Source organism: Colossoma macropomum, unplaced genomic scaffold (genome assembly GCF_904425465.1).
Source record: "Colossoma macropomum unplaced genomic scaffold, Colossoma_macropomum, whole genome shotgun sequence".
Classification (NCBI taxonomy): domain Eukaryota; kingdom Metazoa; phylum Chordata; class Actinopteri; order Characiformes; family Serrasalmidae; genus Colossoma; species Colossoma macropomum.
Genome location: NW_023494788.1, coordinates 37,890,952 through 37,917,949, shown reverse-complemented (window position 1 = coordinate 37,917,949; position 26,998 = coordinate 37,890,952). Strand labels below are relative to the sequence as shown.

General features: G+C 39.6%; 1 protein-coding gene across 2 annotated transcripts in view; it reads right to left on the bottom strand.

Moving 5' to 3' along the window:
- The window catches only part of pcdh1b (protocadherin 1b), a 237,217-nt gene that overhangs the window by 199,506 nt on the left and 10,713 nt on the right, over nt 1-26,998 (bottom strand). Inside the window, exons 2-4 of one of the 2 annotated variants that reach the window (XM_036569300.1) lie at nt 19,787-20,609; nt 15,155-16,973; nt 14,793-15,010 (exon numbers count right to left, since the gene is read on the bottom strand). In XM_036569300.1, the coding sequence (XP_036425193.1) occupies nt 14,793-15,010; nt 15,155-16,973; nt 19,787-20,596 (2,847 nt within the window). In that variant the 5' untranslated portion in view covers nt 20,597-20,609. Of the gene's footprint in view, nt 1-14,792; nt 16,974-19,786; nt 20,610-26,998 lie in introns of both variants that reach the window. The other variant, XM_036569299.1, reaches the window with a different exon arrangement.

Here is a 26,998-nt window from a genome sequence, read left to right as displayed (position 1 = left end):
CTATTGCATATGTTTTTCATGGCAACAGACAGTCATATAAGCATTTCACTGCACGCTATACTGTGTATAGCTCTGTGTGTGACCGATAAAGCTTGTTTTGATTTGACTTGATTTAAGGTAAAGGGAACAATTAAGGGCAAAATTCACTGAAATGTTTAGTGACCACATTTTAATTTACTGTTTTTATTAAAATATCCAACCAGATTCATATCAGCGTAAATAAAACTGCCCACAACAAATTTGTCTTTGTGGAACCTCCAACTTTTATATACTGGAACACGTTAAAATCTTGCCATGTTTTGATTTTCACTTGGCATATTCTTGGGTCCACATTTCTACTTTAGATTGAGTACAACTTTAGCACGGTACCTAAATTGTCACTCATATTTAACTTCATTCTTTCAATAAATGGGCTCAGAAACTGCATGAAGCCTGCAGTGTCCAAACAAGTAAAATGCAAATGTAAGCACAGTGATATTACAGTGCAAATATGAGATATCATGCAGTAATAAATGTGTATTGGTGGGTGTGTATGAGTGATGCCAAATGCTAAATGCTAACCTGATCTTAACCTCAGCAACCAAATTCAAATTTAAATTCAAGTTTATTTTTTTTTATCCCTAAGCAGGAATTTGTTTTAGCACAAACAGCACTGCTTTTATCACACAGATGTACTAATGAAACTTTAACTAGGTCTGACAACACAACAATAAACAGATCTAAATAGAGAGTAAAATAAATATTTATCTTCTTTTAAGTTTTCAAAAATAGCTGCATTTTTTTAGGGGGGGGAATAGATTTTTTTCATATGGTGATCAGCCAAATTTCCCCACAAGTACACAAAGTTCATGTTTGGACCCCACAAAGAGACAAATACAAACAAACAAGAGCTGTCTCAGACCCATTTCTGTTTGTAATGAGAGTGTGAAAGTGTGTATCAGCACAGCAAGAGGCAGATGTGGAGAGTCTCGCAGTGTTTGGCATGTCAGAGAGACGATTTTCTCTCTGAGTGTGTGTGCGTGTGTGTGTATCAGTTATTTGGATGTGAAATTGCTTTACTGATTTTCTGATTTATCTACTTGTCCAGGAAAGAACATCAAATAAGAAGTGAACCACCCCCAACTGACCCCCCACACCCCATCCTGAGGAGAGAGAGAGAGAGAGAGAGTACAGTACAGTGCTGATGTAGATCAGAATAATCCAGCTGAACTGAGTCATGTACAGAGCTGAAGCTTCTCATCCATGTTTATGAGCCTGTTTTGCATCCTCAGCAGAAGAGCTGCACAGTGAATCGTTTGTTAATCATGATCACAATATTTGGCCGCAGAAGCGCTGATACCACAGAAGGCTGTAATATGCAAAGTATCAATAAATAGTCTGTCATGTGCTGTGAGCGTCCTGACCAATCAGAGCTCCAGAAGAGTTTCATAAATCGAGCTCTTCACATGATTCAAGAAATGTGAATAAAAAAAAATGATCAAACCTTTAATATTATATCAGAAAATCAGTTTTCTTTAGTATTGCCATTTATTTGTCCATTTAGTTGTGAAGGGGTGAGGGTACCTTTTTGGTATTTTTGTCCAATTTTTGACTATTTTGTGTGTGTGTGTGTGTGTGTTACGCTTTTTCTGGATTATCACCTATATTTGTCCATTTGTTTAGGGGAGGTTGTTTATATATTATAGGTCAGTATTCTTATTCTTTTATTTCTTCTAGCTTTGGTCTGTTTTTGGTGATTTTCACAATTTTTTCTCACTCTTTGTCCACTTTTTCAAGATTCCTTATAAGGTGGAGAAATCGCTGTCAAAGCTTATAAAGACAGACTCTGTAGGCATCTTAGTGTGTGTGTGTGTGTGTTTACTTGTCTTTACCACTTTGCCAGGACTGACTGTCCTCATGATGATAGGGATACATGAGTTGTGTACAAGTGAGGACATTTGGTCCTCACAAGAAACATGCTGCTTTCCTCACAAAGGAACCTTTTTTTGGGCTGGACTAAAACAGCAGACAGATTGCCTTTTGATTACTGAGGTTGAGGTTAGATTTAAGTTAAAGTAGTACTGCTGGGCTAAAGTGATACAGTGGTCAATGGAAGTCCTCACAAGTATAGCAATACCAATGTGTGTGTATGTTTGTGTGTGTGGACAGTCAGCCGTAATTTCAGCAGATGCTGGATGACAATAGCAGAGTGTGTGGATCGGCCTCCAGGGAAGAGACGAGTGCGGTTGGAGTACACACACACACACACACACACACACTGACAGCCCACAGGGTTACAGTGACAGAGAGTAAGAGAGAGAGAGAGAGAGAGAGAGAGAGAGAGAGAAAGAGAGAGCGAGAGAGAGAGAGAGAGAGAGAGAAAGAATGTATTGCAGGTGAAGGATGTTGGATGATTGTGTTTGTCCCTAAAAGCTCCACTGGGAGTTTAACTCTGTGCTGCACATCGCTATTTACTCAAATACAATCAGAAAGGCTAACAGGCTGACCGCTAATCATGGCATTAAAACGATAGTTCGGCAAAAAAAATTACCCAGTGTCCCCTCGTACCACAAATTTAGCCGATCAGCCAAGACATGTTTGGTGTCTGATTAAGTTTGCTTTATTTTTTGCAATGGAGCCACGAGGCTTAACGAGTTGGTGAAAATATCTAGTTATAATTTTTATGTTCAATATCGAAATTGCCATTTAACCCTTGTGGGGTGTTGGGGTCTGTGGGACCCATTTTCAATGTTTACTAAAGAAAAAATTGTGTGATTTACTATCATTTTAACCCCAGATTCCTTGGTCTCTGCTCATTTTCTGTAAAGAACAAATGAAATAACACATTTTCAGTGTCTTCACTCTGTTCACCCCCTACACATTTATATTACACATGTGGTATGGGGTGAACCCACAGGGAATAAAAGTGTGGAGGTGCTGTGTCCTTCACTCTGTTCTTGTCTTACATTGCCTGCTGTTAGTGTGTGTGTCTGTGTGTGTTTGTATATGTGTGTGTGTGTGTGAGGGTCGACAACAAGGACAGGCTGCTGACTGGCTACAGCTGCTAAAGGAGAACCCTACACTGGACACTTGTGATATTTTAAACATCTAGTATTTTTACTTAAATTGTTATGGCTGTATTGATTTTACAAAACAATAATGTGGTGGGTCCACCAGACCACTGAGTAACAAGATCATCAACACCACACAAGGGTTAAAAGTACCTATTTTATATAATTTCAACTAGTGTGCTGGTCTGCCAGCTTACAAGCTCCATGCTAGGTTAATTTTCCGCAATTACAACAACATTGGTGATGTTGGATACACTTCTAAAAAAGATCAGGAAACTTTACTGACAACAACATTCCATATACAACTGCGAACACTTAAAGAACACTTGGAAGAACTATTTGCATACTTAAATGGTTCTTTACATGGTGAAATAGTTCTTCAGACTGAAGAGAATGTGTTGTATATGGTTCTTTATAGCACCAAAAAAAGTATGCTTTTGTTACGATGTCAAGCTTGTATACATAGAAGAACCTTTTTTGGTGCTATACAGAACCCTTTTTCAAAAAAGGTCCTATATAGAGCCATATACATTACATTCTCCAATCTGAAGAACTATGCAAAGAACCACTAAAGCATGCAAAGGTTTTTTTGAGTGTTCTATACAGAAGCATTGTCTTTACTAAAGAACCCTTGAAGAACCATCTTGTGTATAACTGAGTATTATTAACATTGCAGCTCTCACAACTTCTTTTATGGCAAATTAGATATGAATATGTTCAATTGTTCAGCACTACAGTCTCAGAAACAAAGGTGGTAAACTGTCACTGGGGCAGTACCCCTCTTGTCACTGGGGTGGTCCCCTCAAGGGTAACATAATTATACCAAATTAGGTTATCAAAAGGTACAAATAAGTACTTTTCACCTGGAAAAACTTATGTAAGGTTCATAATGTACCTTTAAGGGCACAATTACATTGTTTGTACCTTGATGAACAAGAACTGTACCTGCACAGAATCTTTACTTCTAACAGTGTAACTGGAGCTATGAGGCTAATGTAGCTAACACGTTATTAGCATCATAAATTACTGCTACCTTCGAGCCTAAATCTTCTCACTCTCTCCTCAAAGCATGTGGAGCTGTTCAGTAATGTGCAATAGACTTGATTATGTGGTTTCTGACACTACATGACTCACTGTTATCTATAAATATGGACTAAATACAGACTAAAATGCTTCGAGAGCTGCTAGCAGCTGCTCCAAACTTCGACACTAAACTTTGTTAATGCTGCTGATTAGATCGGCCTGTGAGGTAATGGAGCTCAGTGAGATAATGTATCTGACCTTCATCAGAGAGCCAGAGAGAGAGCTGTAATGAGACAGGTACTGACAGGAGCACTCAGAAACACACACATACACTGTTTTAATACCTTCTCAGGACGTGGGCTTTTATATGCCCCATTTTATAAAACCATATATCACTGCTGTCGAAAGAAAACCTTGTACCTCCATTTTTGCCATTTTTCAGTTTTTGACATAATTTGAAAATGTCTTTTGTCCTTTACATTGTGTGTAAATTTTATGAAGAATGAACCAAAAGAAACAGCCCAAAATGACTCAGGAAACAGTCTGGTTCCATTGATTTACATTAAAAGTAAAGTAGGTTTTTTTCCTTCTCCTGTAAAGTTACCATTCTGGAGATACGAGGTATAGTTTATATGTTTGTAAGAAAATGAGATTATTAATGACAATCGATCCCAAAATATGCACAGTAGTATACAGTACTGTGCAAAAGACACCTAAACAAGTTATATAAAACCATTAAAGTAATGATTATGTTTATCCTTATTAGAATAAATGTAAACAAACATCAAAGAAGAAAGAGTAGGAAGAATTTCTTATTGTTTATCAAAAATAGTTGATATCTTGTGAGCTGGTTTGAAGAACAAAGTTTGGTTCCAGATTTCTCCTGGATGTCCCCACCTTACGGTACAACTACACACACACACACACACACACACACACACACACACACACACACACACACACACACACACACACCACACACACACACAAACACTCTCTCACAGCTGGAGTTATTTCTCAGTGCTGAGTGATCTGTACTCTCAGGAATCTGCAGAATTACAAAGATGGAAAAACACCCCTGTGTGTGTGTGTGTGTGTGTGTGTGTGTGTGTGTGTGTCTGTGAAGAGCCATTGCTGTCTGTCACTGTCATCACACATTTCGCAAGAGTTTGGTGTAAAGAGTGAATTATTACTCATTTCTTAAACTGAAGACAGAAGAGGAGATGAGTAAGATCTCAGTTAATGTGAGGAAGAGTGCAACACCAAACTAGAACAGAGCATTTCTTTTATGTATCTGTTCTGGAAATGTAGCAGATATATGGACCTCTACAGTTAATATGTAATCTAAATAACTTAATTGCAGTATTCCACTTGACGATGACTCAACCCTTCAGTTTTCTTAGATTCTTGAAAATGGTGGATTTTACAGCTACCAGAAAAATGGTCTTTTGGAGCTTCGGACTGCCCCACAATTTCTGAAATTCTGAGTATCTAGTTTTTAAAATATAGTTTGAATGGAATATCTTTTCTCAGGCTTAATGAAGGAAAGCAATTATTAATTGGGAGAATTTAAATGACTGTCATTTAAATTTTCCAATTGAAATCTGCAGTGTTTATTGTCTGGTTGTTTGTAAAATGCAATAAAAAGTTGATCACAAAAAAAAAAAGAAAAGAAAAAGAAAAGAGCATTTCAAGAAGAAGAATGGCGAGTGAGTTAGCAGCCAGACAATGCTGGAGTAGCCAGCCAACATGGGACCCCCGAATCTCAGTGGGTATTTCACACACTGTTTCAAACTGATTCTGAATCACAGCAAAATGACTGAATCGAATCCTGGTGAAATGTGAGCTTATATGATTCAGTGAATCATTTACTAAAGAGTCGTAATCGATTCAAATCACCTCACTGTCAGAAATTTATAGCCTGTTTATCAACCGCAGTTCTAAACACAGACAGTGACCCAGCGGAAGGGCAAAGGTCGCCATCGTCATTACAGGAAGCTTTAAATGACTCAGAGTGAAACAGCACGAGTGAATCAGTCACACACACACACCCACACACACACAAACACCCACACACACACACACACACACACGATAACTACCTGCACAAACACCACACACTGATGATGCCCTTTATAATCTACACTACACCTCATAATAAAGAATAGAACGAAAAGACAGAAGGAAAAAGAAGAGAAGAAACACAAAGAGAAAAGAAGGGGCGAACAAAGGAAAGAAGGGGAGATAAGAGGAGGAGAGTGAAGAAAGGAAGAAAAGAAAGGAAGAAATGGGAAAGAAAAGAAGGGAAAGGAAAATGGAAGGGAAAAAGGGCAGAAATCAAGGGATAAAAGCGAGGAAAATAGAAGAAAAAAGAATGGAAGAACAGAAGGACAGAAAGGGAAAATGAGAAGAAAAGAAAGAATGGAGAAAAAAAGGAATAAATGTAAAAGAAGGCACGTAACGTAAAAGGTAAAAGACAAGATCGAAAAAAAAGGATAAAACAGAGAAGAAAAAGAGTGAATGAAGGAAAGGAGGGTAAGAAAAGAAGAGGTGAAATGCAAGAAAAGAAGGGAATAGAAAAAGGAGGAATGAAGGGAAGATAAGAAGGTGAGAGTGAAGAAAGGAAGAAAAGAAGGGAAGAAATGGGAGAGAAAAGAAGAAAAAGGAAGACGGAAGGCAAAAGGGAAAGAAAAAGGAGGAGAAAAGAATGGAATGAAGGAAAGACAAGATTAAATGAAAGAGAAGACAAGAAGATAACAGGAGAAAACTAAAGAATGGAGAAAAAAACAAAAAAAGAAGGGATGAGAGGAAAGAATGCAGAAAAGAGAAATGTAAATAAAAGAAGGGAAGTCAAGGTTGTAAAAAGAGGGTAAAACGAGAAAAAGAGTAAAGGAAAGAAAGGAGGGTGAGATAAAAAGAGAAGAAGTGGAAGAAAAGAAAGAAATAGAGGAAGGGGAGGAACAAAGGGGGATAAGAAAATAAGAGTGAAAAAAAGGAAGAAAAAATGAGAGAGAAGGGAAAGAAAAATGGAAGAAAAAGCAGGAAAAAAGGGAAGAAAAAACAGGAAAAAAGAAAAAAAATGGAATAACCAGTAAAAAGGAATAAAACAAAAGAGGAGAAAGTAGGCATAAAAGGCAAGAGAAGAAGAGAAATGGAGAAAAGTAAAGAATGCCGAAAACAGCAAAAAAGCAAGGGAGGAGAGGAAAGAATGCAGAAAAGAAGAAAAAACAGGAAAAAAGAATGGAATAACCAGTAAAAAGGAATAAAACAAAAGAGGAGAAGAGTAGGCATAAAAGGCAAGAGAAGAAGAGAAATGGAGAAAAGTAAAGAATGGAGAAAACAGCAAAAAAGCAAGGGAGGATAGGAAAGAATGCAGAAAAGAGAAATGTGAGTAAAAGAAGGGAAGACGAGGTTGTAACAAGAAGGGTAAAAAAGAGAAAAGAGTGATGGAGGGAAAGGACGGTGAGAAAAGAAGAGAAAGGAAGATGGAAGGCAAAAGGGAAAGAAAAGGAGGAGAAAAGAATGGAAGAACAGAATGAAAGAAAGACAAGATGAAATGAAAGAGAAGGCAAGAAGAGAATTGGAAAAAAGAAGGGAGGGGAGTAAAGAATGCAGAAAAGAGAAATGTAAGAAAAAGAAGGGAAGACAAGGTTGTAAAAAGAGGGTAAAACAGAGAAGAAAAAGAGTGAAGGAAAGAAATGAGGGTGAGAAAAAAGAGGAGAAAAAAAGGAGTAGAGGAAGGGGGAATAAAGGGAAGATAAGAAGAGGAGAGTGAAGAAGGGAAGAAAAGAAGGGAAGAAATGGGAGAGAAGAGAAGGAAAAATGGAGGGGAAAAGGGCAGAATAAGGAGGAGAAAAGAATGGAATGACTGGTAAAAAGAAAAAAAACAAAAGAGGAGAAGAGTAGGCATAAAAGGCAAGAGAAGAAGATAACTGGAGAAAAGTAAAGAATGAAGAAAAAGCAAAAAAAGAAGGGAAGAGAGGAACGAATGCAGAACGAAAAAGGGAAGACAAGGTTGTAAAAAGAACTGTAAAAAAGAGAAAAAAGAGTGAAGGAGGGAAAGGAGGGTGAGAAAAGGAGGGGAGGGAGATGGAGGGAGGAAAGCTCGTTACTATCATTCTGCCTCATAAAATTAGCTGCATTTTATTTTAATTAGGCCCGCATTGTCAATGACAACACATGAATAATTCAGCAGCAGGCCGGTTACTTGTTATTCCTTCAGAGTTGCTTTGAAACGATTTTGCTCTCGTTCTTTTCTCCTCCCTCGCTCCGTCTCCGCTGATGAGTCACGGGGTGTAAATTGCTGGCGAGTCTTTACGCCCGATGAAGCTTTAACCAGAGGAAGCCTCTCATTCGCTTATTTAAAGGAGGGAAAGGTGGACGGACCGCCGAGATAAAGATGCCACCAAGAAGCGTGTGTGATCTGCCAAAGCCGGACCGCCGCTGCAGCACAAAAAATGATTTCCATAATTGACTCTGCAGCACAAAGAATAGAGTCTCACGCACTCCTCTGTACGATTACAGTCACACCACCTTCATTGCACCATGCAGACAGAGAGATAGAAAGAGACAGAGAGAGATAGAGAGAGAGACAGAGAAAGAGAGAGAGAGAGAGAGAGAGAGAGAGAGAGAGAGAGAGAGAGAGAGAGAGAGAGAGAGAGAGAGGGGTGGGGGAGAGGGAAAGAGCCCAACCATTAGATGAATTAGTGTCAACCAACATCAATGAAAGGCAGTGAGCAGATAGAGAGAAAGAGAGAGAGAGAGAGAGAGAGAGAGAGAGAGAGAGAGAGAGAGAGAGAGAGCATGATATCTTGTTCACTGCAGAAGTTTTATGCAGGATTAGTTAATTGTTTGCTGCTCGTGCACGGCATCTTCATCACTGCTCTTCCTTTGCATCTCCCTCTCTCTCTCTCTCTCCCTCAGTGTAGAATCTTCACCAGAGCCAGGGAGCTTATGTTTTTTTTCACCTTCAATTATACTGTTTAACTCCTTAAACTGCATTCAATATTCAGTAACCACTATGAATTATTCAGTATCTACTATGAATGATCCGGTATCCACTATGTATTATTCAATAACTGCTATGCATTATTCAGTAACTTGATTCAATAACCACTATGAATTATTCAGTATCTACTATGAATTATTCAGTAACTATTATGAACATTCAGTATCTACTATGATTTATTTAGTAACTACTATGAATTATTCAGTACCTACTATGAATTATTCATTAGCTACTATTAGTTTTTCAGTATCTACTATGAATTATTCAGTAGCTACTATTAATTATTCACTAACTACTATTACTTATTCAGTATCTATTGTTAATTACTCAGTAACTATTATGAATTATTCATTAACTACTATGAATTATTCAGTAACTAATATAAATTATCCAGTAACCACTATGAATTATTCAATAACCGTTATGCATTATTCAGTAACTGTATTCAATAACCACTATGAATTACTCAGTAGCTACTATGAATTATTCAGTATCTATCAGGATTTATTTAGTAACTACTATGAATTATTCAGTACCCACTATGAATTACTCAGTAGCTACTATTAATTTTTCAGTATCTACTATGAATTATTCAGTGTCATCTATGAATTGTTCAATAATTACTTTGAATTGTTCAGTAACCATTATGATTTTTTTCTGTAATTTCCAGAGTGCGTAGTATCCTAAACTCATCCTTTAGTAAAAGTACCGTTTCATCCGTAAATGACTGCAAGTAAAAGTGTTTTTCCATAAAAATAGCAACTTGACTAGAAGTGCAAAGCTGCTGGGACAGACTCCAGCACCAACCCCCACCCCACCCCACCCCCCGACCCAGAAGGATAAGCGACTTAGAAAATGAATGAATGAATGAATGATAGAAGTGCAGAAGTAGCAGCTGATATCTTATAGAACTGCAGAAGAACTTCTTAGTCTGTCCAGCAACTATCAGCACAAGAGGTAAAGTCTGTACAACTCTGTTCTTCTCTGGTTCTCTTGTTCTAAAGTAAAATGCTAAAGCTGGTAGAAATTGAGGAGTTCTCATTTGTGAATACTCAGGAAAGCACAGATCCATTAGCACAGCAGGAGGCGGCAGCTTCAACGTTAACCCTCCGCCTGCCGAAAACAAACCATCTCACGGTTCGGTTTGTTCAGAGCAGATAAGCTGAAACTTCAGCCAGAGTGTTCAGGGTAAACTCCGCCTTCGAAAGCGGCGCATGTGAGGCCTACTGGGAAAGATCTGAGTCATTCTGCACACTTTTACACTGGAGTGAGATACAGTGACCACCTACATTACAGCGTGACTTAGTCATAGATGGAGAACCTCGTTGTTCTGCTTTGCGTTCATCTATTCTAGTTAGGTGTTCATCTAACCTAGACTGCAGACTCTGTTACCTGCATGTGGGGCTAATCATTACTACACAACTCACAAATTAGTTTAACAATAAATTCTGATTGATTCATACCAGACAATGAGTAATTTATAATAGATAGTGAATAAGGCATAGCTGATAATGAATAATGTTGAGCTAATAATACTGTACATATACTGTAAATCCTGTATATATTTACATTTCTACATATTTGTAAAATGTTTAAATTTGATATATATATATATATATATATATATATATATATATATATATATATATACACTGACTCTAGATATAGAATTTGTATCTATCTAATTCAAAGTAGTTACTGAATAATTCATAGTAGCTACAAAAATCATAGTAGATAATGAATAATACTGATAATAGCTGATAAAAGCTAATAACACTTTGCATTAGTGACTGAATTGTTTATTGTATATAATAAATAATCATAATAGTTACTGAATAATTCATAATAGATACTGAAAGAACTGCATATTAAACCATAATAAACTAGTTTATTATAGTTGTTGCAATATTCTAAAGGCTACAACCTACACAAAATAAATGCATATGAGACACACACACACACACACACACACACACAACCACGGTGTGTTAAACAGAGTGTGTGTTCATTACTGCAGGACCCCCGTCTCTGACCTGTTTGAGCAGCAGAGCTTTATAGAGGGTCATGATGGGCTTAAGGTACAGCACCATTTCCACTCAGCACACAGAGAATCACAGCGTATGTGAATAAATGAATAGCAGGATAGAAGTACACAGTCTGCCCCCTCTCTCTCTTTGTAATAACCACCTATTCTTTCCTCTCTCTCTCTCTCCCTCTCTCTCTCTCTCTCTCTCTCTCTCTCTCTTTATTCTTTCTCTCTGTACCCCCCTTCAAGTGTCCATCCCCACCTGCACCCTGGCAGCCTGTGACTCAGCACACACACACACACACACAAACACACACACACACACACACACACACCACCGGTCATCCCGTTTCCATGGCGACGGCGCAAGCACAGGGCAGAATCAGCGGCTCTTAAGAAGAGAAAACGCTGCTGGAATTTCAAAGGAGTCGGTCAAAGGGGGGGAGAGAGAGAGAGAGGGAGAGAGAGAGAGAGAGAGAGAGAGAGAGAGAGAGAGAGAGAGAGAGAGAGAGAGAGAGAGAGAGAGAGAGAATGGGTGTGTTTGTGCGTCACTGAGTGTGTGTGTGTTTGTGTGTGTGTATGTGTGCTTGCGTGATTTGTTTAAAAGCCTGATTTGCTGCTGGCGCACAAGCAGCCGATTAAATCACATAAAAAACGCAACAACAGCTTTTACAGCATTCACCAAAAACAAGAGTACTGAACACACACACACACACACACACACACACACACAGTCTATACACACCACTCAGTCTCCTCTGATTTTGTAACAAGTGAATAACCCCCATGTTGTTTATATCCTTTAATTGTAAGAGTCCCATAAATTGTGTAGTTTTTTTAATATATTGTACTGCGCAAAATTCCTTCTTAAGCACATTATTTGAGGTTTGAAATGGTTGACAGAAAAAACAAATATAAAATTGTGTGCATATTAAGTTTTAGTTTTAAGGTTACTTGTATTTATTTTAAGTGTATTTCCGGGCATATAAACACCTACTAACCAGATAAACAGCTTTTTAAATATGTAAATTTATTCACATTTTATCAGTTGCCTAAACTTTTGCACAGTACTGTGTGTATGTTTGATAACACTTTATAAAAACAGACATGACAACTTAATAATAGCCTAATAGTTTGTTAGTGACTGTTAATAATTACGTCATTGCTACATATTTTTGCTGTCGGAATAAAACGTCAGTGTTTTTATTCATTTCCTTTTTTTTTTTACATTTGTAAGAGATTTTGAAAAAGCTGGGATCAGCATTCAGCACTGGATCAATACTACTGCTCCTAAATTACTTGGAAAAAATTGTATTCAAAGTTTAGAGCTTGTTCACCTTCTTCAGTAAAGTTATTTCGGAGATGCAAGGTTTTGGTCCGACAGCGATGATATGCAGTTTTTCTCAATTTGAGATTGTTGTAAGAATGTTATAAGACTATTCAACTTCTAGTCGTTGTATCTAGAGAAATTATCTCACTGCACTGTCAGATAATTTTTCATGTTTAAAGAAATTATGTTTTAAACAAGCCAAAGAATTTGTCGACAGAACGTGTCCAAATAAAATGACTTAAAAATCGAATTAAATGTCTTTAAATGAGTTAATCAATCTTAAAACAGTCTTACAACAATCACAGAGTGAGTAATTACATAAATCGACTAGACTGACTCCACAGATGCAGCAGAGGATCTAGAGGAGAAAGAAAAACAGTTTGATACACAAAGCAGACTTCATGCTTCATGCATTAACACTGTTTTACTGTAAGTATGATGACGAGCCGATAGCCTATATTGCTGCCCGTAACTGGGCTGAACTGTGTGAGGAGTGCAAAGTCTCTGTGTGTTTTTTCTTCGGTTAATAATTTGCAGGCTTTGAAATCATGCCAGTTACTGCAGTACAAGTGTGTGATATGTTAAATAAGTCATGATAAAGGATCATATTTTATGCATGTTAGAGCAGCAAGACAGTTTGCTTGTGAAATAATATAGTAAAGCCAATGTAATGAGAACAAAAAAGCAAAAGGAAAAGAAGATGAAGATGATATGGACAAAAATATGAAAAATGGAATACTGTACCTTAAGCATTCATGTCCCAAAATGTCTCTGCTTACATTCAAATCCACAAATTCACAAACAAATCTGAATTTGAACTTTTTATTGAAATAGAACTTGCTCTTAATTATATAAAAAAGAATTATATACAATTATTAGACTGCAACATACAGTGTATAATGAATAATTAATGAAATTAGATTAGCAAAAGTAAAACAAATCACATGATGCCAAAAATGGAACGGAAACGGAGGTGTCTGCAGCTGTAAAATCAGTTCAACTCACAGATGGGTACACACGGGTTGCATGGCGCATGTTCAACATGCATGTGCGTGCGTGAATAAAGCCTCCAGAGTGCATATTCAATTACCTTCATATACTTGCCACTGCTTCTGTAGCTCAATTAGACAGATTATGATGTCCAGTATGGATGTGAATTGTGTTTCCCACATATATATGTATACAGACACATCTACTGTGCATTTAAGGTTTTGGCAAGCCTTGAACAGCTCTGTACTTTGTCCCCTGTAAACAGTGTCAAACTGACCCATTGCCCTAAACATGAGCGCACACATGAGCAGACTGTATTCAAAACAATAACATAGTAAAAGAACAAACAAATAAACAACAAAAAATAGCTTGGTATTAACATATGTACAGCTTGCATAATAAAAAAACATCCCTTCCCGTATGATTGTCTCCAACTCCACTAATGAGGTCCAGATGAAAGATTGTTTATTTTTGGTTTACTCTTTGAAAAACTACCATACGGCACAAAAAGGAACGTCTCCGTCTCGGTTTTTTCCCTCTAAGACAGCCCACTATTCACAAACGGACGTGACATTATTCACAGCATGGCGCTAAACCCGGAGCTTCATAACTCAAACATGTGCCGTGACGGCTCACTGACATCGTCGGCTGATTATGAGCCCCTATAAAACAGACCCACATATGTACGTTAGGCAAGGCACTCTCCGCGGGCATGTACGAGTGTCTGTAAAGTGAGTGTGCGAAGGCCAGGAAGCTGGCGAGGAGAGGAGCTGGAATTACCTGCCATTAATCTGTGCAAACAATTTACTCTAGCCCCGACAAAATGAAGACCAAGTAATTAAAGTCGTTTTTCAAAGACAGAGTGCAAAGCGGTCTGTGTTAAGTGTGCTTTTTCTTAACCTGTGCACCCGAGCTCAGGCCTTTTCACCATTTTTAACTTTACACAAAATGAAGACCCTTCATTCAGCAGGTTTATCCGTTCGAAGAGTAGAGAGTGTTGCAAAAACTGAACAAAAACAAAATGCCTCTTTAAATTAAACCAAACATGACAGAAAACACAGCCAGTGTTGAATCCTTAATTTAAACAAAAAAGATAAAATGATATGGACATAAACAAATCAAGTGTGATTCTGCATCAAAGTGAAAGTGAACATACTACTGAATTTAATTAAAACAAAAACAAACAAAAAAGATCCTTCACATAAACGTGTTCCGAATGCATGACATGCCTAGTTGTGTTTTCAGTGCAGCTTTGGTTTGCCTTTCAGTCCAAGCCCCTTAATACATGCCCTTAGTCCACATCATGTTGGTGTGGTGGTACGCTGTGCTGTGGTACCCTGCCATGCTTTGGAAGTGGTCTCCTACCTGTTTGGTGCTATATTTCGGAGGGTTGGTCTTGTAGCTGTAATCCGAATACTGGTCCGAACCGGTTGAGTTGTTGTCCCCAGTTCCTACAAAGGTGTTGGTGGCTGGCAGGTCCTGCACTGCCTGATGCTTCTTGGATGCAGAGGGGGACTGGGGCTGCAGCTGAATGGAGGGCAACGGGGAGTTTGAGCGGTAGTGGCGACCCAAGTCAGGGCTTCCTGGAGGATAATTCAAGGGCAGGTGAATCCTGGGACTGTCAGTAACGCTATCATTTATAAGATTAAACTTCAAGCCTTTCTGAAGGCTAGCCTCCTCGTCCTCCTCTAAAGGTTTGGCTGGCTTTGGTGCCTTGCCCTTCTTACCCTTCTTGCCTTTGTTGCTCTTGGGACCCGCCTTGGGAGCATAAAGATCTTTTGTCTCCTTCTTGCCAGCCTGATACCCACTCTTGGTCTCCTTCTGCAGACGGTGCCTGATGACCACCACCACCACAATGACTAGGATAACCCCAGCAATTCCTGCAAGGCTTCCGTACAAGATGTTGCTGCGCTGGACACGCTCGTAAGATGGATCCCCAGCAATGTCCATGTCCAGCGGAGTATAGAGACTGTGGCCGACCAGAGACTCCACCAATGTGACATTGCTGATGGTGTCATTGACGAAGATGTGGACCAGTGCAGTCGTGTGCCTGGAAGGTTTGCCCTTATCACTGACTTTTACCACCAGGCGGTGAAGGCCGTTATGCTTCCGGGTGAATTCTTTGGCCAGCGTGATCTCACCATCTGTGGGAGAGATGCGGAACAGGCCATGAGGATTTCCCCCTGTGATGCTAAAGTCAAGTTCAGCATTCATCCCAGTATCAATATCCTCTGCTTCCACCTTTTCCACTCGAGTGTCAGGGCTTGTTAGGGGCTGCAGGAACTTGTATGATGAATTGGAAGGCTTGGTAACATACGGGGCATTGTCATTCTCATCCAGGACATTGATGGTGATACCCACGTAAGAGGAACGAGGAGGGTCACCTCCATCCACAGCCTTCAACCGGAAAGTGTAGGTGCTTTCCTTTTCCCTGTCGAAGGATATGCTAGACAGGATGGTTCCTGTACCATTCTGAATCACAAACTTCCCATTGTCTGGTTCCACAGACAGATGCACACGTGCATTCTCACCCTTGTCTGCATCTAAGACTGTGACCATTCCAACAGGACTAAGAGGAGGCATGTTTTCCAGAACTGAGAAGCTGTAGCCACCCAACATGAACTTGGGGTCATTGTCGTTGCGATCAAGAACCCTGACCACGACCGTGGCTGTCCCCCTCAAGCTGGGTACCCCTTTGTCCGCCGCTTCTACATGAAACTCGTAGCGCTCCTTGTACTCACGGTCCAGCTGATTCATCACTCTGACCTCTCCAGTGTTCTGGTTAATTTCGAAAAGCCCCTTAGTGGCCGAGTCTGTGATGATACTGTAGATCAGCTCTGCATTGGTGCCACTATCAGCATCTGTAGCCACTACATCCAGAACTTTATCACCTGGCTGGTTTTCCTCTGCAAAATCTACTTCATAGAGAGAAGGGGAGAAGACTGGAGCATTGTCATTCATATCTGTCACCTGTACCTTCAGTGAGTTGGTGCTGGAGAGAGCAGGGTTGCCAGAATCCACAGCCACAATCTCAATCCTATATTCCTTGATCCGCTCATAGTCCAGGGGCGTAGTGGTCTGGAGGAAGTACTTTCTCTTGCTGCTAGTGTCTGAAGCTGAACGTAGCTGGAAGGGCACATCTCCCGCCACCACACAAGTTACCACAGCATTCTCACCTTCATCTCGGTCTGAAACCTCCACCAGAGCCACAGGAGTACCCACAGGCATGTCCTCAGATACATTGGCAATCCCATCCTCGTGAGCCACCAGGCCAAAGCCGCGGATCCTGATAGAAGGTGCATTGTCATTCTTGTCCTTCACAGTGATTGTCACTGTGGCTTTGGAGCTCTTGGCCTGTGGGCCATTGTCTCTGGCCTGGACGGAGAACTTGAGGAGTGAAACCTCCTCACGGTCCACTGCACCTTTCACCTGGATGATACCCGTATTGTGGTCAATGTGAAGGAGACGTTGCACGATGGGCGGTGGCTGGTGCAAGCTGTAGGTCACTTGTCCATTAGCTCCCAGGTCATCATCGTTGGCCTTTACCTAGTGCAATGAAAAATCACAACAATCAGGACACTGATGTAAGTTAAAACATAAAGCTGAACTGCTAAATGTTGGGATAAGCAACAATAAAAGGTACACTAACCACTGAAAGTTTGGGAACACCTTTTTTGGAAAATTTTTAAGTAACGTTAACGTTAACATAAATTAAGTAAGAGACATACCTGCGGAAGTTTTGTTAAAATTACACATTTCATTTGAGTACCCTGTGTCAGCTTTATATTGACCAAAGTGTCTTTCTTGACATTTTTCTTTTCCAAACCAGGTGTCTCCAAACTTTAGAAAGAAATCATATGTATCAGTATTACAAAAACCTTACCACTACATATTAAGATTTAACCACACTTTGTTTGGTGGCACATGAATCCAAGCCAATGTCTGTGTTTCAGCTGATCTATTTGTTACCCATATTCATGCTTAAAAAGGCATCAGTATCTACACTGCAATAGGCATAACCCCTATTACATACAACAATTGACCTATCCAGTGGATTTCAAAGGATGGAGTGCGGTCTATCATATTCTATTTATAAAACAGCTTTCAAAACGACTGTGCCTTTCATTTACCATACTTACTGGAGGCACCTGACTGCCAAATAACAGTGGTGTCACTCATATCAATGACGTACGAGTAAATGAGGCAGAAAGCTCAGTTCTTCACATTATTAAAAAGCACTTGCTCAGTAAAGGCCATTACAACGGGACGAGGATGGGGGCACTGAACAAGTCTGGCCCCACAGTTTGTACTCTCTGCCAAAATTATACCTTACACTCTCAGTAAAGGACATCACAGCTTATCCTAAAAGTGCATTAGGCTAATTAATAAATCAGCAGAGCTTTCCATAAAACTGATGTCAAGTACCTTTTAGTCGCACCGCTTTGGCTCCTAAATAGTAGTTTGTGTTCCTTACCACCATTAGCATCGCTAAGCAAATGAGCGTGGCCCAAAAGAGAATAAAGAGGACAGCCACCCCTCCTTAATGAGCCTACTTAGTTTTAAGAAGCTGTTCATTTATAAAATAGCACAAATGGCTTTTGAATTTGTAAAAAGTCAGTGACAACTGTTTGCAAGGATCACCGTTCAGTTGAATATTCAATCAAATGTGGGTTTGCTGTATTTAATTGAAGGTCATTCATTCTTTGAGAGGATTTCCATTCTCCAGCATGATCTATTCAACAAGTTCATAATCATTAAAGTACGTGGAGCTGACACCATGATACATATGTTGTAATGGTCATTTATGTCAACAGTTAGTGCTGTTACTGTTGAATCTCTCTCTCACTCTCTCTAGCTGTGGATGTAAAACCAGTGTGGCTTCAGTCCATGCATTAGAGAGCACAGCCTTAATCTGAGGCAGTCATAAGATTATTCATGAGGCTTAAGTTATTATTGCTCTATATGAGTCACTCTGTTTCATCCCAGCCAAACAAGCTGGGAATTCATTTCATCTAATGTGTGTTTGAAGAGCATTTCTCTCAGCAAACTGAAATACTCCATCAACATGTCTCGCGCACTGAAATTATAAAATTAAGCATTTTAATACCAACACTGCTTATACGCTACAGCTCCAAAGAGCGATTATAAGGTTTGGGGGGTGGGGGTGTTGGTGGGGGGGGAATCTCTTGACATGCTCTTTGAAAACAACTTGGTTGCATGGATTAATTGTTGACTGAGAGATTAACGGTCTTTAAAACAATTTTATGCGTGGACACTTGCCTCGCATTGCTCTTGGAAAGCATCCAGCTCTTGCGGCTGGGCCTAATCTTAGCAATGGCCGCATTTCCACAGCAATTGAACATGCAACGCTCCCCGCCGGTCAATACCTCACTTCTGTTTGGTAAAGTGAGTGTTTAAAGGAATCGCGAGGAGTGGATCGATTGCCAGGGTAAATATGATTGGCCTTGCCTGTTTCTGTAGGCGAAAGCTGTGCACAGACTGAGACTGAAATCCAGGAGGGAAGCACACATCAGCTGTCAAACTCCTGTGACACTCATTCTCACAGAGCCACACTCTAACACACACCTGCTGACAGATTTAACATGCACTTCCTGACAAGGGGGAATCACAGTGAGCACACCTGAGCCGTCACTTCCCAGGTAAGAAAAAAGTGTAGATGACGTCACTGCACGCTAAAATGCTGGCTTTTATCAAAGTGATCAGAATAATGCAAGAGGTTTGTACTATTCTCCTTCACCATAAGACAGGTGAATTATTTTTCAGGGTACGTTGCCACACTGCAAAGCATCTCTCTAAATGTAACAATTCCAGGGGTGTAATCTTACGGGGGTGGAGGGGGATGATGCAATGTTGAAAAGAAGCGATTTCATCCCTGCCTAAGGTTTAAATATAAATAATGAAAGAAAGCAGAAAGTGCATCAGTTGAGACATTTCAGGGGTCTTACAAAAACAACAAAAGTTCCAGTGGGTGCAATAACGTCTTTAGAGGGCGATGATTAGTAATGTTTGAGCTCAAGCTGTTCGTGTCTTCAGTTGGATAGTTCCTCTATCTTTGCTAACACATACATGTGAAGCTAATGTCACTGAGAAAAGATCAGAAACACAATTTAGCAAATTCTTTACTGATTAAAGTCACCAAGCACTATTTCAGTATACCAGAATGGAACAAAGAACGCCAATGTGCTGACTGCTGTTTCATTATAATGATGTAAAGAGTTTGCTAAAGCTGGGTAGCTGATGCTAACATCATTAGCATGTATGGTAGGTCCTATTTCAATCAAAAACACCTTTGTGGCGTCATAAGAAAGCACCTGTTGAGCTGGAACGGGTGAACATACCTGTAGAACGGACTGACCCACAGGCGAGTTCTCAGCCAGTTCTCCCTCGTAGTGTGAGCGTTCAAATTTGGGCACGTTGTCATTGGTGTCAGTGATGGTGATCCTGAGGAGGGCGCTGCTGTAGCGCGGCGGCGTTCCGCCATCTATCACCTTTATGCTGAGGTCGTAGGTGTCCCGCTGTTCACGGTCCAGGTTTCCCAGCACAATTAGCTGTGGCACCTTTTCGTCCGAATTATCCGCCACCTGCAGGCTGAACAGGTTTGCCGCATCTGAGCCTGCGCTCAGCTTGTAATCCGCAATCCCGTTGCTTCCTGCGTCTTTGTCCGTGGCCACAGGAATGGAGTAGTGCGCCCCGACGTAGGTATTCTCTGGAATGGCCAGTTCCAGGATGGGTGAGGGGAACTGCGGTGTGTTATCATTCTCGTCTTGGATTTCAATGCGGCCTTCGATAAGCCGCGGCCCAGAGCCTTTCATCAGATCCGTGATGGATACTTCGAACTCCAGGTAGCAGGGATCCCCCTCAAACAAGTTCCGGCAATCCTTCAGCGTCTCCCTGTCTATTGGAACTTCTGTGGTGTATATGTCCCCCGTCTTGCCGTCCACCCGCAAGTATGGGGCGCCCACCTCGAGCTTGTAAAGGTGGCCAGTGTCAGGCAAGCCCTGATCAGAGGCAAGACTTCCAACCAAAGTGTTGGGCGGCTGCTCCTCGCGTAGATGGTAGGTGATGGAAGCGAAGGAGACGCCGCAAAAGCAGAGGAGTGCGATCCACCCCAAAACCACTGACCCCATCGCATCCACACCCCGGCACATTCTTAGGCTGCTTCTGTGGAAACAAACAACACAAACAGTCGGAATTAGACAACGCCTCCTTTTTCCTCAGATACAGTTCTCTAGAGCCCTGAACCTGCCAAGGAAGCTTTTAAGGAGGGGCAGCCACAGGATTTCACAATGTTAATTCCCCAGGATTTCTGATTGATCTTTCCTTCTTGTACTGTAAACCTCTCCACTTGTGAGGCCCCGAACGTGTCACAAACAATTACTTGTGCTCGACCTTCATTTCACAAAGTTCACGCCATGTCCAATCCATAAAGCTAGCGCCAGCCTGTAATAGCTTCAGGTACCTGTGCTGGGTGGCAATGAAAAAGACAGAGAGAGAAAGAGAGAAAGAGGAGATGTACACAGAGGGTTCAGCTCAGAGCTCCATTAGCTTGTCCACTAGACTGAATATTTTTACTAATTTCCCTCCGCTTGATGTGTCCCTTGAAAGAAAGCGTCATATTTGTTGCCAACATCAAATGTAGTTTCCTATAGCTGTGATCTAAGCCACATCAGACTAATGAACGGCTTTTCTACCATCACACATACTGCACACAGGAAATGCTTTGATTTCCTACCTGTTCTGCGCATTATATTAATTACTGCTTGCTATTTTAGCTAACACTTTGATCCCAATTCCCAAGTCTGGTCATTTTCTTCCTTTTTTTCCCACTGGCTGTAATTTATTTTGGAGTGAACTTATTCCCAGAGCCAGAGACTGGAAGGAAGTCACTGAGGTTAATCTACCACTTTCTCACGATGTTTTTTTTTCCCATTTTTCCCCAAACCAGCTCATTCAGCTCAACCCTGTCATCCTGTTACTCTACAGTCTTCCAAAAAACGCAAGAAGAAAAAGAGAAACAAAACAGCGACGACAGGATGAAAGCTATGGGGAGGTAATAAGGAAAAGAAAGAGAGAGAGAAATTGATTTGTGGAGCAAATGGCAGCAAATGGCACTTTACGACAGGTCACTTTGATGTCACAGTGTTAATTGTTAGTGGAAGGGTGGGTGCTCTAATTTTGGGGGTGGGGGACACCCCCTGGAGTGAGTGAATGAGTGAATGTGTGAGAGAGTCAAAGGTGATTTGCATCTAAAAAGTTTAATTTAAGGGCAGTATATGCAGGAAGAGAACACACACACACACACAAAACACGTTTGTTTTAATACCTTTTTTGAATATGAGATCATGCATATGTCCCATGCATAATGTATGCATAATACACGTAAGTATTTATATATGATAATATTGTGTTCCCTATGTATCACATATACACTTCAGTACGTGTATGGAGTAAATCCCATGTATTGTACATATATGCTGTAATAACAATAATATGTACTATACATATCAGTATCTATATGTAAAAAGTCTCATATGTATCATCTGTATTACATATATATGTATCTATATTTAATAATAAGTCCCATACTTATTATACATATTGCTGTTGTCAGAACTAAACCTTCAAAATGAGAACTTTACAGGAAAGGAAGGAAAAAACCTTCATTACTTTTAATGTAAGTCAATGGAACCAGACTTTTTTCCAAGTCATTTTGGGTCATTTCTTTGGGTCCATTCATCATGAAATTTGCACACAATGTAAAGGACAACATGCATTTTCCAATTATGTCAAAAACTGAAAAACAACAAAAATTGAGACACAAGGTTTTGTCCCGACAATGTATGTAAGTATCTATACATAATAAGATACCCCATATGCATTATATTTATGCACATATCTATATGTAATAAGAAATGTCCTAATTCTAACCCTAATCTTAACCTAATGAACCAAAATAGAATTGTTTTTGATCTTCCAGCTTTAAAAAATGAAACACTGTTCTGCTGGCATGCTAGCCTTGTTTTTCTCTGCTTTTTGGCCTGAACTTGTTCACAATGGTGTACTGTCCATGAATACTGGAGTTTTCTGATGGCCAATAATAGTAATAACACATTCTTTGGAGGTCGAGTGTTCAGAAAGCGCACCGATGAGTGCAGTAATTGGTGTAAAGAAAAATAAAGGGAAAAGGCACTGATCGCTGCTGGAGAACGGTGTTCCAGAACAATACGCTAATGAGTCTGAAACACACTGCACTGCGAGATCCAGATCACACGCAGGACCAAAACACGGCCCGCTCCAGCCTAATGCCCCGGCCTAATCCAGCCTGCGTCCACACTGCCGGCTCTGGCAGTGTCTCCTTGGCCTAATTAAGCAGCGAGAGGTGGTCAGGAGGCCGCGGAGGTGGAAAATGCCTCACCTCTACAGCGGCCAGCTCACAGTGGCATTTCACAGCACTGCGGCCCAGAGCTCTGAATAAAGCTCGGCCTGTGATTTACAACGGCCTTCTTAATCCTGCAGGAATCTACGTTGGCTTTTGGACAGCAGACAGACCTGCCTTATTCTTTTCTTTGTAAGGTTGATGTCATTAACCGTTTAATGCTTACAGAAAAAAAACACACATATATATATATATATATATATATATATATATATATATATATATATATATATATATATATATATATATATACAGTTCACCATAAAGGCCAGTATTTTCCATGATGTATTATCAACTATACGTGAATTCAGGAGTTGCCCCAGCTAGGACAATTGAAAACTCCTGCTTTTTTCATTTCCTGGTCCATATAGTCCATATATGGAAAGAAAAAGGCAAAAAATTGCTTATTTTGAATTCACTGTTTTTGTGATGTCACAAAAACCATTCTATTTCCATATGTCTACCTATTCAGCCTACAGCAGTTAAGCCCCACCCATTCAGGATGAAGTTATAAAGAATGAATCGGCCTCGGCTGCTTTCTGAATGAGGCATGATACAAGGTAGCCAATCAGAACAGAGCTCATTTACATATATCAGTCATAAAGGCACAGTAGCAAAAACAGTATGTTTAATTATAAGGACTAAAGTGAGGTCATGTAGAAATGAATTTTGTTTTAAGTACACAGACAAACAATATAAACAGAAGTGAAAAGGAACGGAGCCATAGAAGAACCTCTTTAGTTCCCCTAAACAACCTTTAAAGAGACCGCTCTTTGTTTGTAAAAGAGCTCTAAAGTCTCAAGAACCTCCAAATAATGTGTTACATCAGAGGCTCCCACCTTGGAGAGTTTAGTTCCAGCCCTCCTCTACCACACATACAGTTCATGAAGGTCTTCAGGCGCTTTTGAGCAGGACCAGGTGAGGTAGATTTAGGACTGGACTTAAGGAATCCTTAGTGGAAGATCATCTGGACCATGGCAGTTCTAAACAAATTAAAAATATGTCTTAGAACCGAATGTCCAAGCCGAGAACTATTTATTTTAAACCTCACTGAGAAGTTGTGGAACTACTCTGGGAAACTGTAGATGTTCAGCGGCTCAGAGCAGACAAACTGACTGAGCTTTTGGAAAAATGTGGCCTAATGACCTCACACACTGTAGGGTTATAGGTCAACAGGAGGAAACCAAACAGACCGTGTCATTAAACAAACAAGGAGGGGGGAAAATCAGCCATAGGGAAAGGTCAGTAATGTCTCACTGAAGAGAACCACTGAGTCTCAAAAACAGTCCAATATCACACACGAGAGGGGAATTTTAGAAGTTTAGAAAGGTCAAAAACTTCCGACAGTCAGAAATAAGAAAACCTCAGAAGTCTAATTTTAAAGTTAGTGCTTTTTCCACTGTTTGAAAACACCAGCTGTTACATTTTCTTATCCATGTTTTCTGTAATATTTTTAACTGTTTAAACACGTCTTTAGACAATCTCCAAAACAGCAACTTTACAGAAGATGTAATAAAAAATCTTAAATAAAATTAAATTGTGAGATTTGCTTTTCAAAATTTGCATTACTTTGACCCAAAATTTATACATTTGTCCCCAGCAAACGTCAAATAACTTGGGGTTAAAATAAATCAGATCAGTATTTAACACTGTGTTTTTTAAAGCACAAATAAAAAGGGGGGTTGTTTTTTTACTCCAGCTGCTCTTCACACTGTCACCATTTCATCACGAATTGACCAGTTCGATTCAGAAAAGTTAAACGTTTTTAATTCGTCCATAAAGTCACCATTTTGGAGAGCCAGGTTTCCTAACAGACACAAAATTATACAAAATTGTAGGCACCTATAAAAATTATATGTAAAAAGTTATTTATTTGGTCAATAAGTCTTTATTCTCTAAAACACTAATATTAGAATAAAAAACAAATATCATTAATATTATAAGTACTGATTTAATGTGTTAATGTGGTTGTTTAGCCATGTCCTGCCCTCTCCTCGAGGAAGCTCAGTATTATTAGTAGTTACTATCCAGTACTGCTTTATATAATCAATAATGAATTTAAATCATTATTAAAATTATTAAATTAAATCAGGTGCTGCTGATCAAATTGATCAAATCCATGTAAAAGCTGGAAAGCAGCAAGAAGTTAAGAACCACACCTTGTTTTTATACCCAGCTCACAAGATATCAAATATCTTCTGAAAACAAGAATTTATGTTATATATTATTGTATGTATGTATGTTTACATTTATTGTAATGTTATACAGTGTTTTTACTGGCAAAAACACACAAACTGCCCAGATAAACCATTTTAAACTTAAATTTGAGACTTTTGCACAGTAGTGTAGGATCACAAAACCTTTTATCTCCAAAACAATGCACTTTTAAAAAAGATGGTTCTTCAAGGTTTCTTTATAGAACCATAATACTCAAAGAACCATTTGCACGCTTAAATGTTTCTTCGCATAGTGAAATGATTCTTTCGTTTTGAAAAATGTTTCTATATAACACCAAAAAGTGTTCTTCTATTGTAACAATGTCAAGCTTGTATACAATAGAAGAACCATTTTCAAAAAGGTTCTACATAGAGCCATATACAACATATTCTCCATCAGTCTGAAGAACCATTAAACCATTCAAAAAAGTTTTAGCATTCAAACGGTTCTCTGAGTGTTCTTGGTGCTATATAGGACCACTGTCTTTACTAAAGAACCCTTGAAGAACTGTCTTTAGCTTAGTGTAGCTTTACAGGAGGAGAAAATGTTCTTACCTTTCTATGTAAGTTAATGTAAAAAGATTTTATTCCATTTAATTTTAAACCACTGCTGTTGAAATTTTCACACCATGAAAAGGACAGCTGGAGGTTTTAAATTACGTGAAAAAAAGATAAAATCAAGGAACCAAAGCCTAAATTTTAAATCTGTTTCCTTCTAAACGATGAAACTGTCCTTCGGTTCAAAGTCCACGCAGGAAATGCTGCTGCTGTTCAGGCTGCAGAAAAACAAACGGCCTGTGTTACGGCGCAGTAGCTGCAGCGCAGTGTGCGCTTCACTTTAAATCTTTTGTGTTTTTTCACGAGCGTCTGATTCTCTTTGTTCTGCTGAACGCCAGAACGGTAAACAGTCTGTGTGTGTTTGTTTATAATGAACAGGACCGCAGAACTCTCACGACTCTCTATGGGCTTCGAGTGCTCCGTGTGTTAAAGGGTCAGTGTGAGTCCGCCGAGACTTCAGCATGTCGTACACATCCTTTCCCACACTCTGCCGACCGAGCCGAGCGGGTGTGCGTGTGCATTAAAGGCCAACCCGCCGTATAGCTTCAGCTTCTTTAACCCTTGTAAGGGCCCATAACATGGAAACATGTCCTTGTCAGCTTTTACAGCCCATATATGGAAACTAAACTGCAAAAACAGCCTGTTTTGAATTGACGGGGCCTCATTCAGCAAACACTCTTCTTAAAACCCACTTATGAACACTCTGACATTCACCAGTGTTTTCTTATTTGGGATTTGTTCTTAGAACGGAATCTACACAAATTCAAGAGCACAAAAGTGTGAACAGTTCTGTGCTTTAAGAACACATCACAAATCTGATGTAGACTTTTTCTCAAAAACACATTTAAGAGGAAATGTAGAAAGATACTGGTGAATAAGGCCCATTTTTATGTCACTAAAGTCAGTATACTTATATACACCTGCTCCTTCAGCCCACAGTAGTTTGGCTCCACCCATTCAGCCTATGCCAGCTTAAGACTGTCAGCAATTATGGTTGTTTTTGGTTCATAAACCAAAAATTAACAAATATTATCAGTAGAGCTCAGGGGAAAATACAATAAGCAAGAAAAATGTAAGACATGAGCCCTTTAAACAACAGGATAATCATTCAGTTATTACCACTGAAGAGCTTGAATCCTACATTTTTCTTGTTTTTATTTTCTACCTTTTTATCTACTCTTTTCAGTTAATAATGGGATCTCTGAATGCTGTTGTGTTTATTTGATATGCAGAAAATGTGACCTAACAAAGCTGAAAATTTGGTTTGCGCCAAAACTACTTTTTTTTAAATATTTTTTTTGGTTTTTACCCAATATTCTCCCCAATTTAGCCATTTCCAG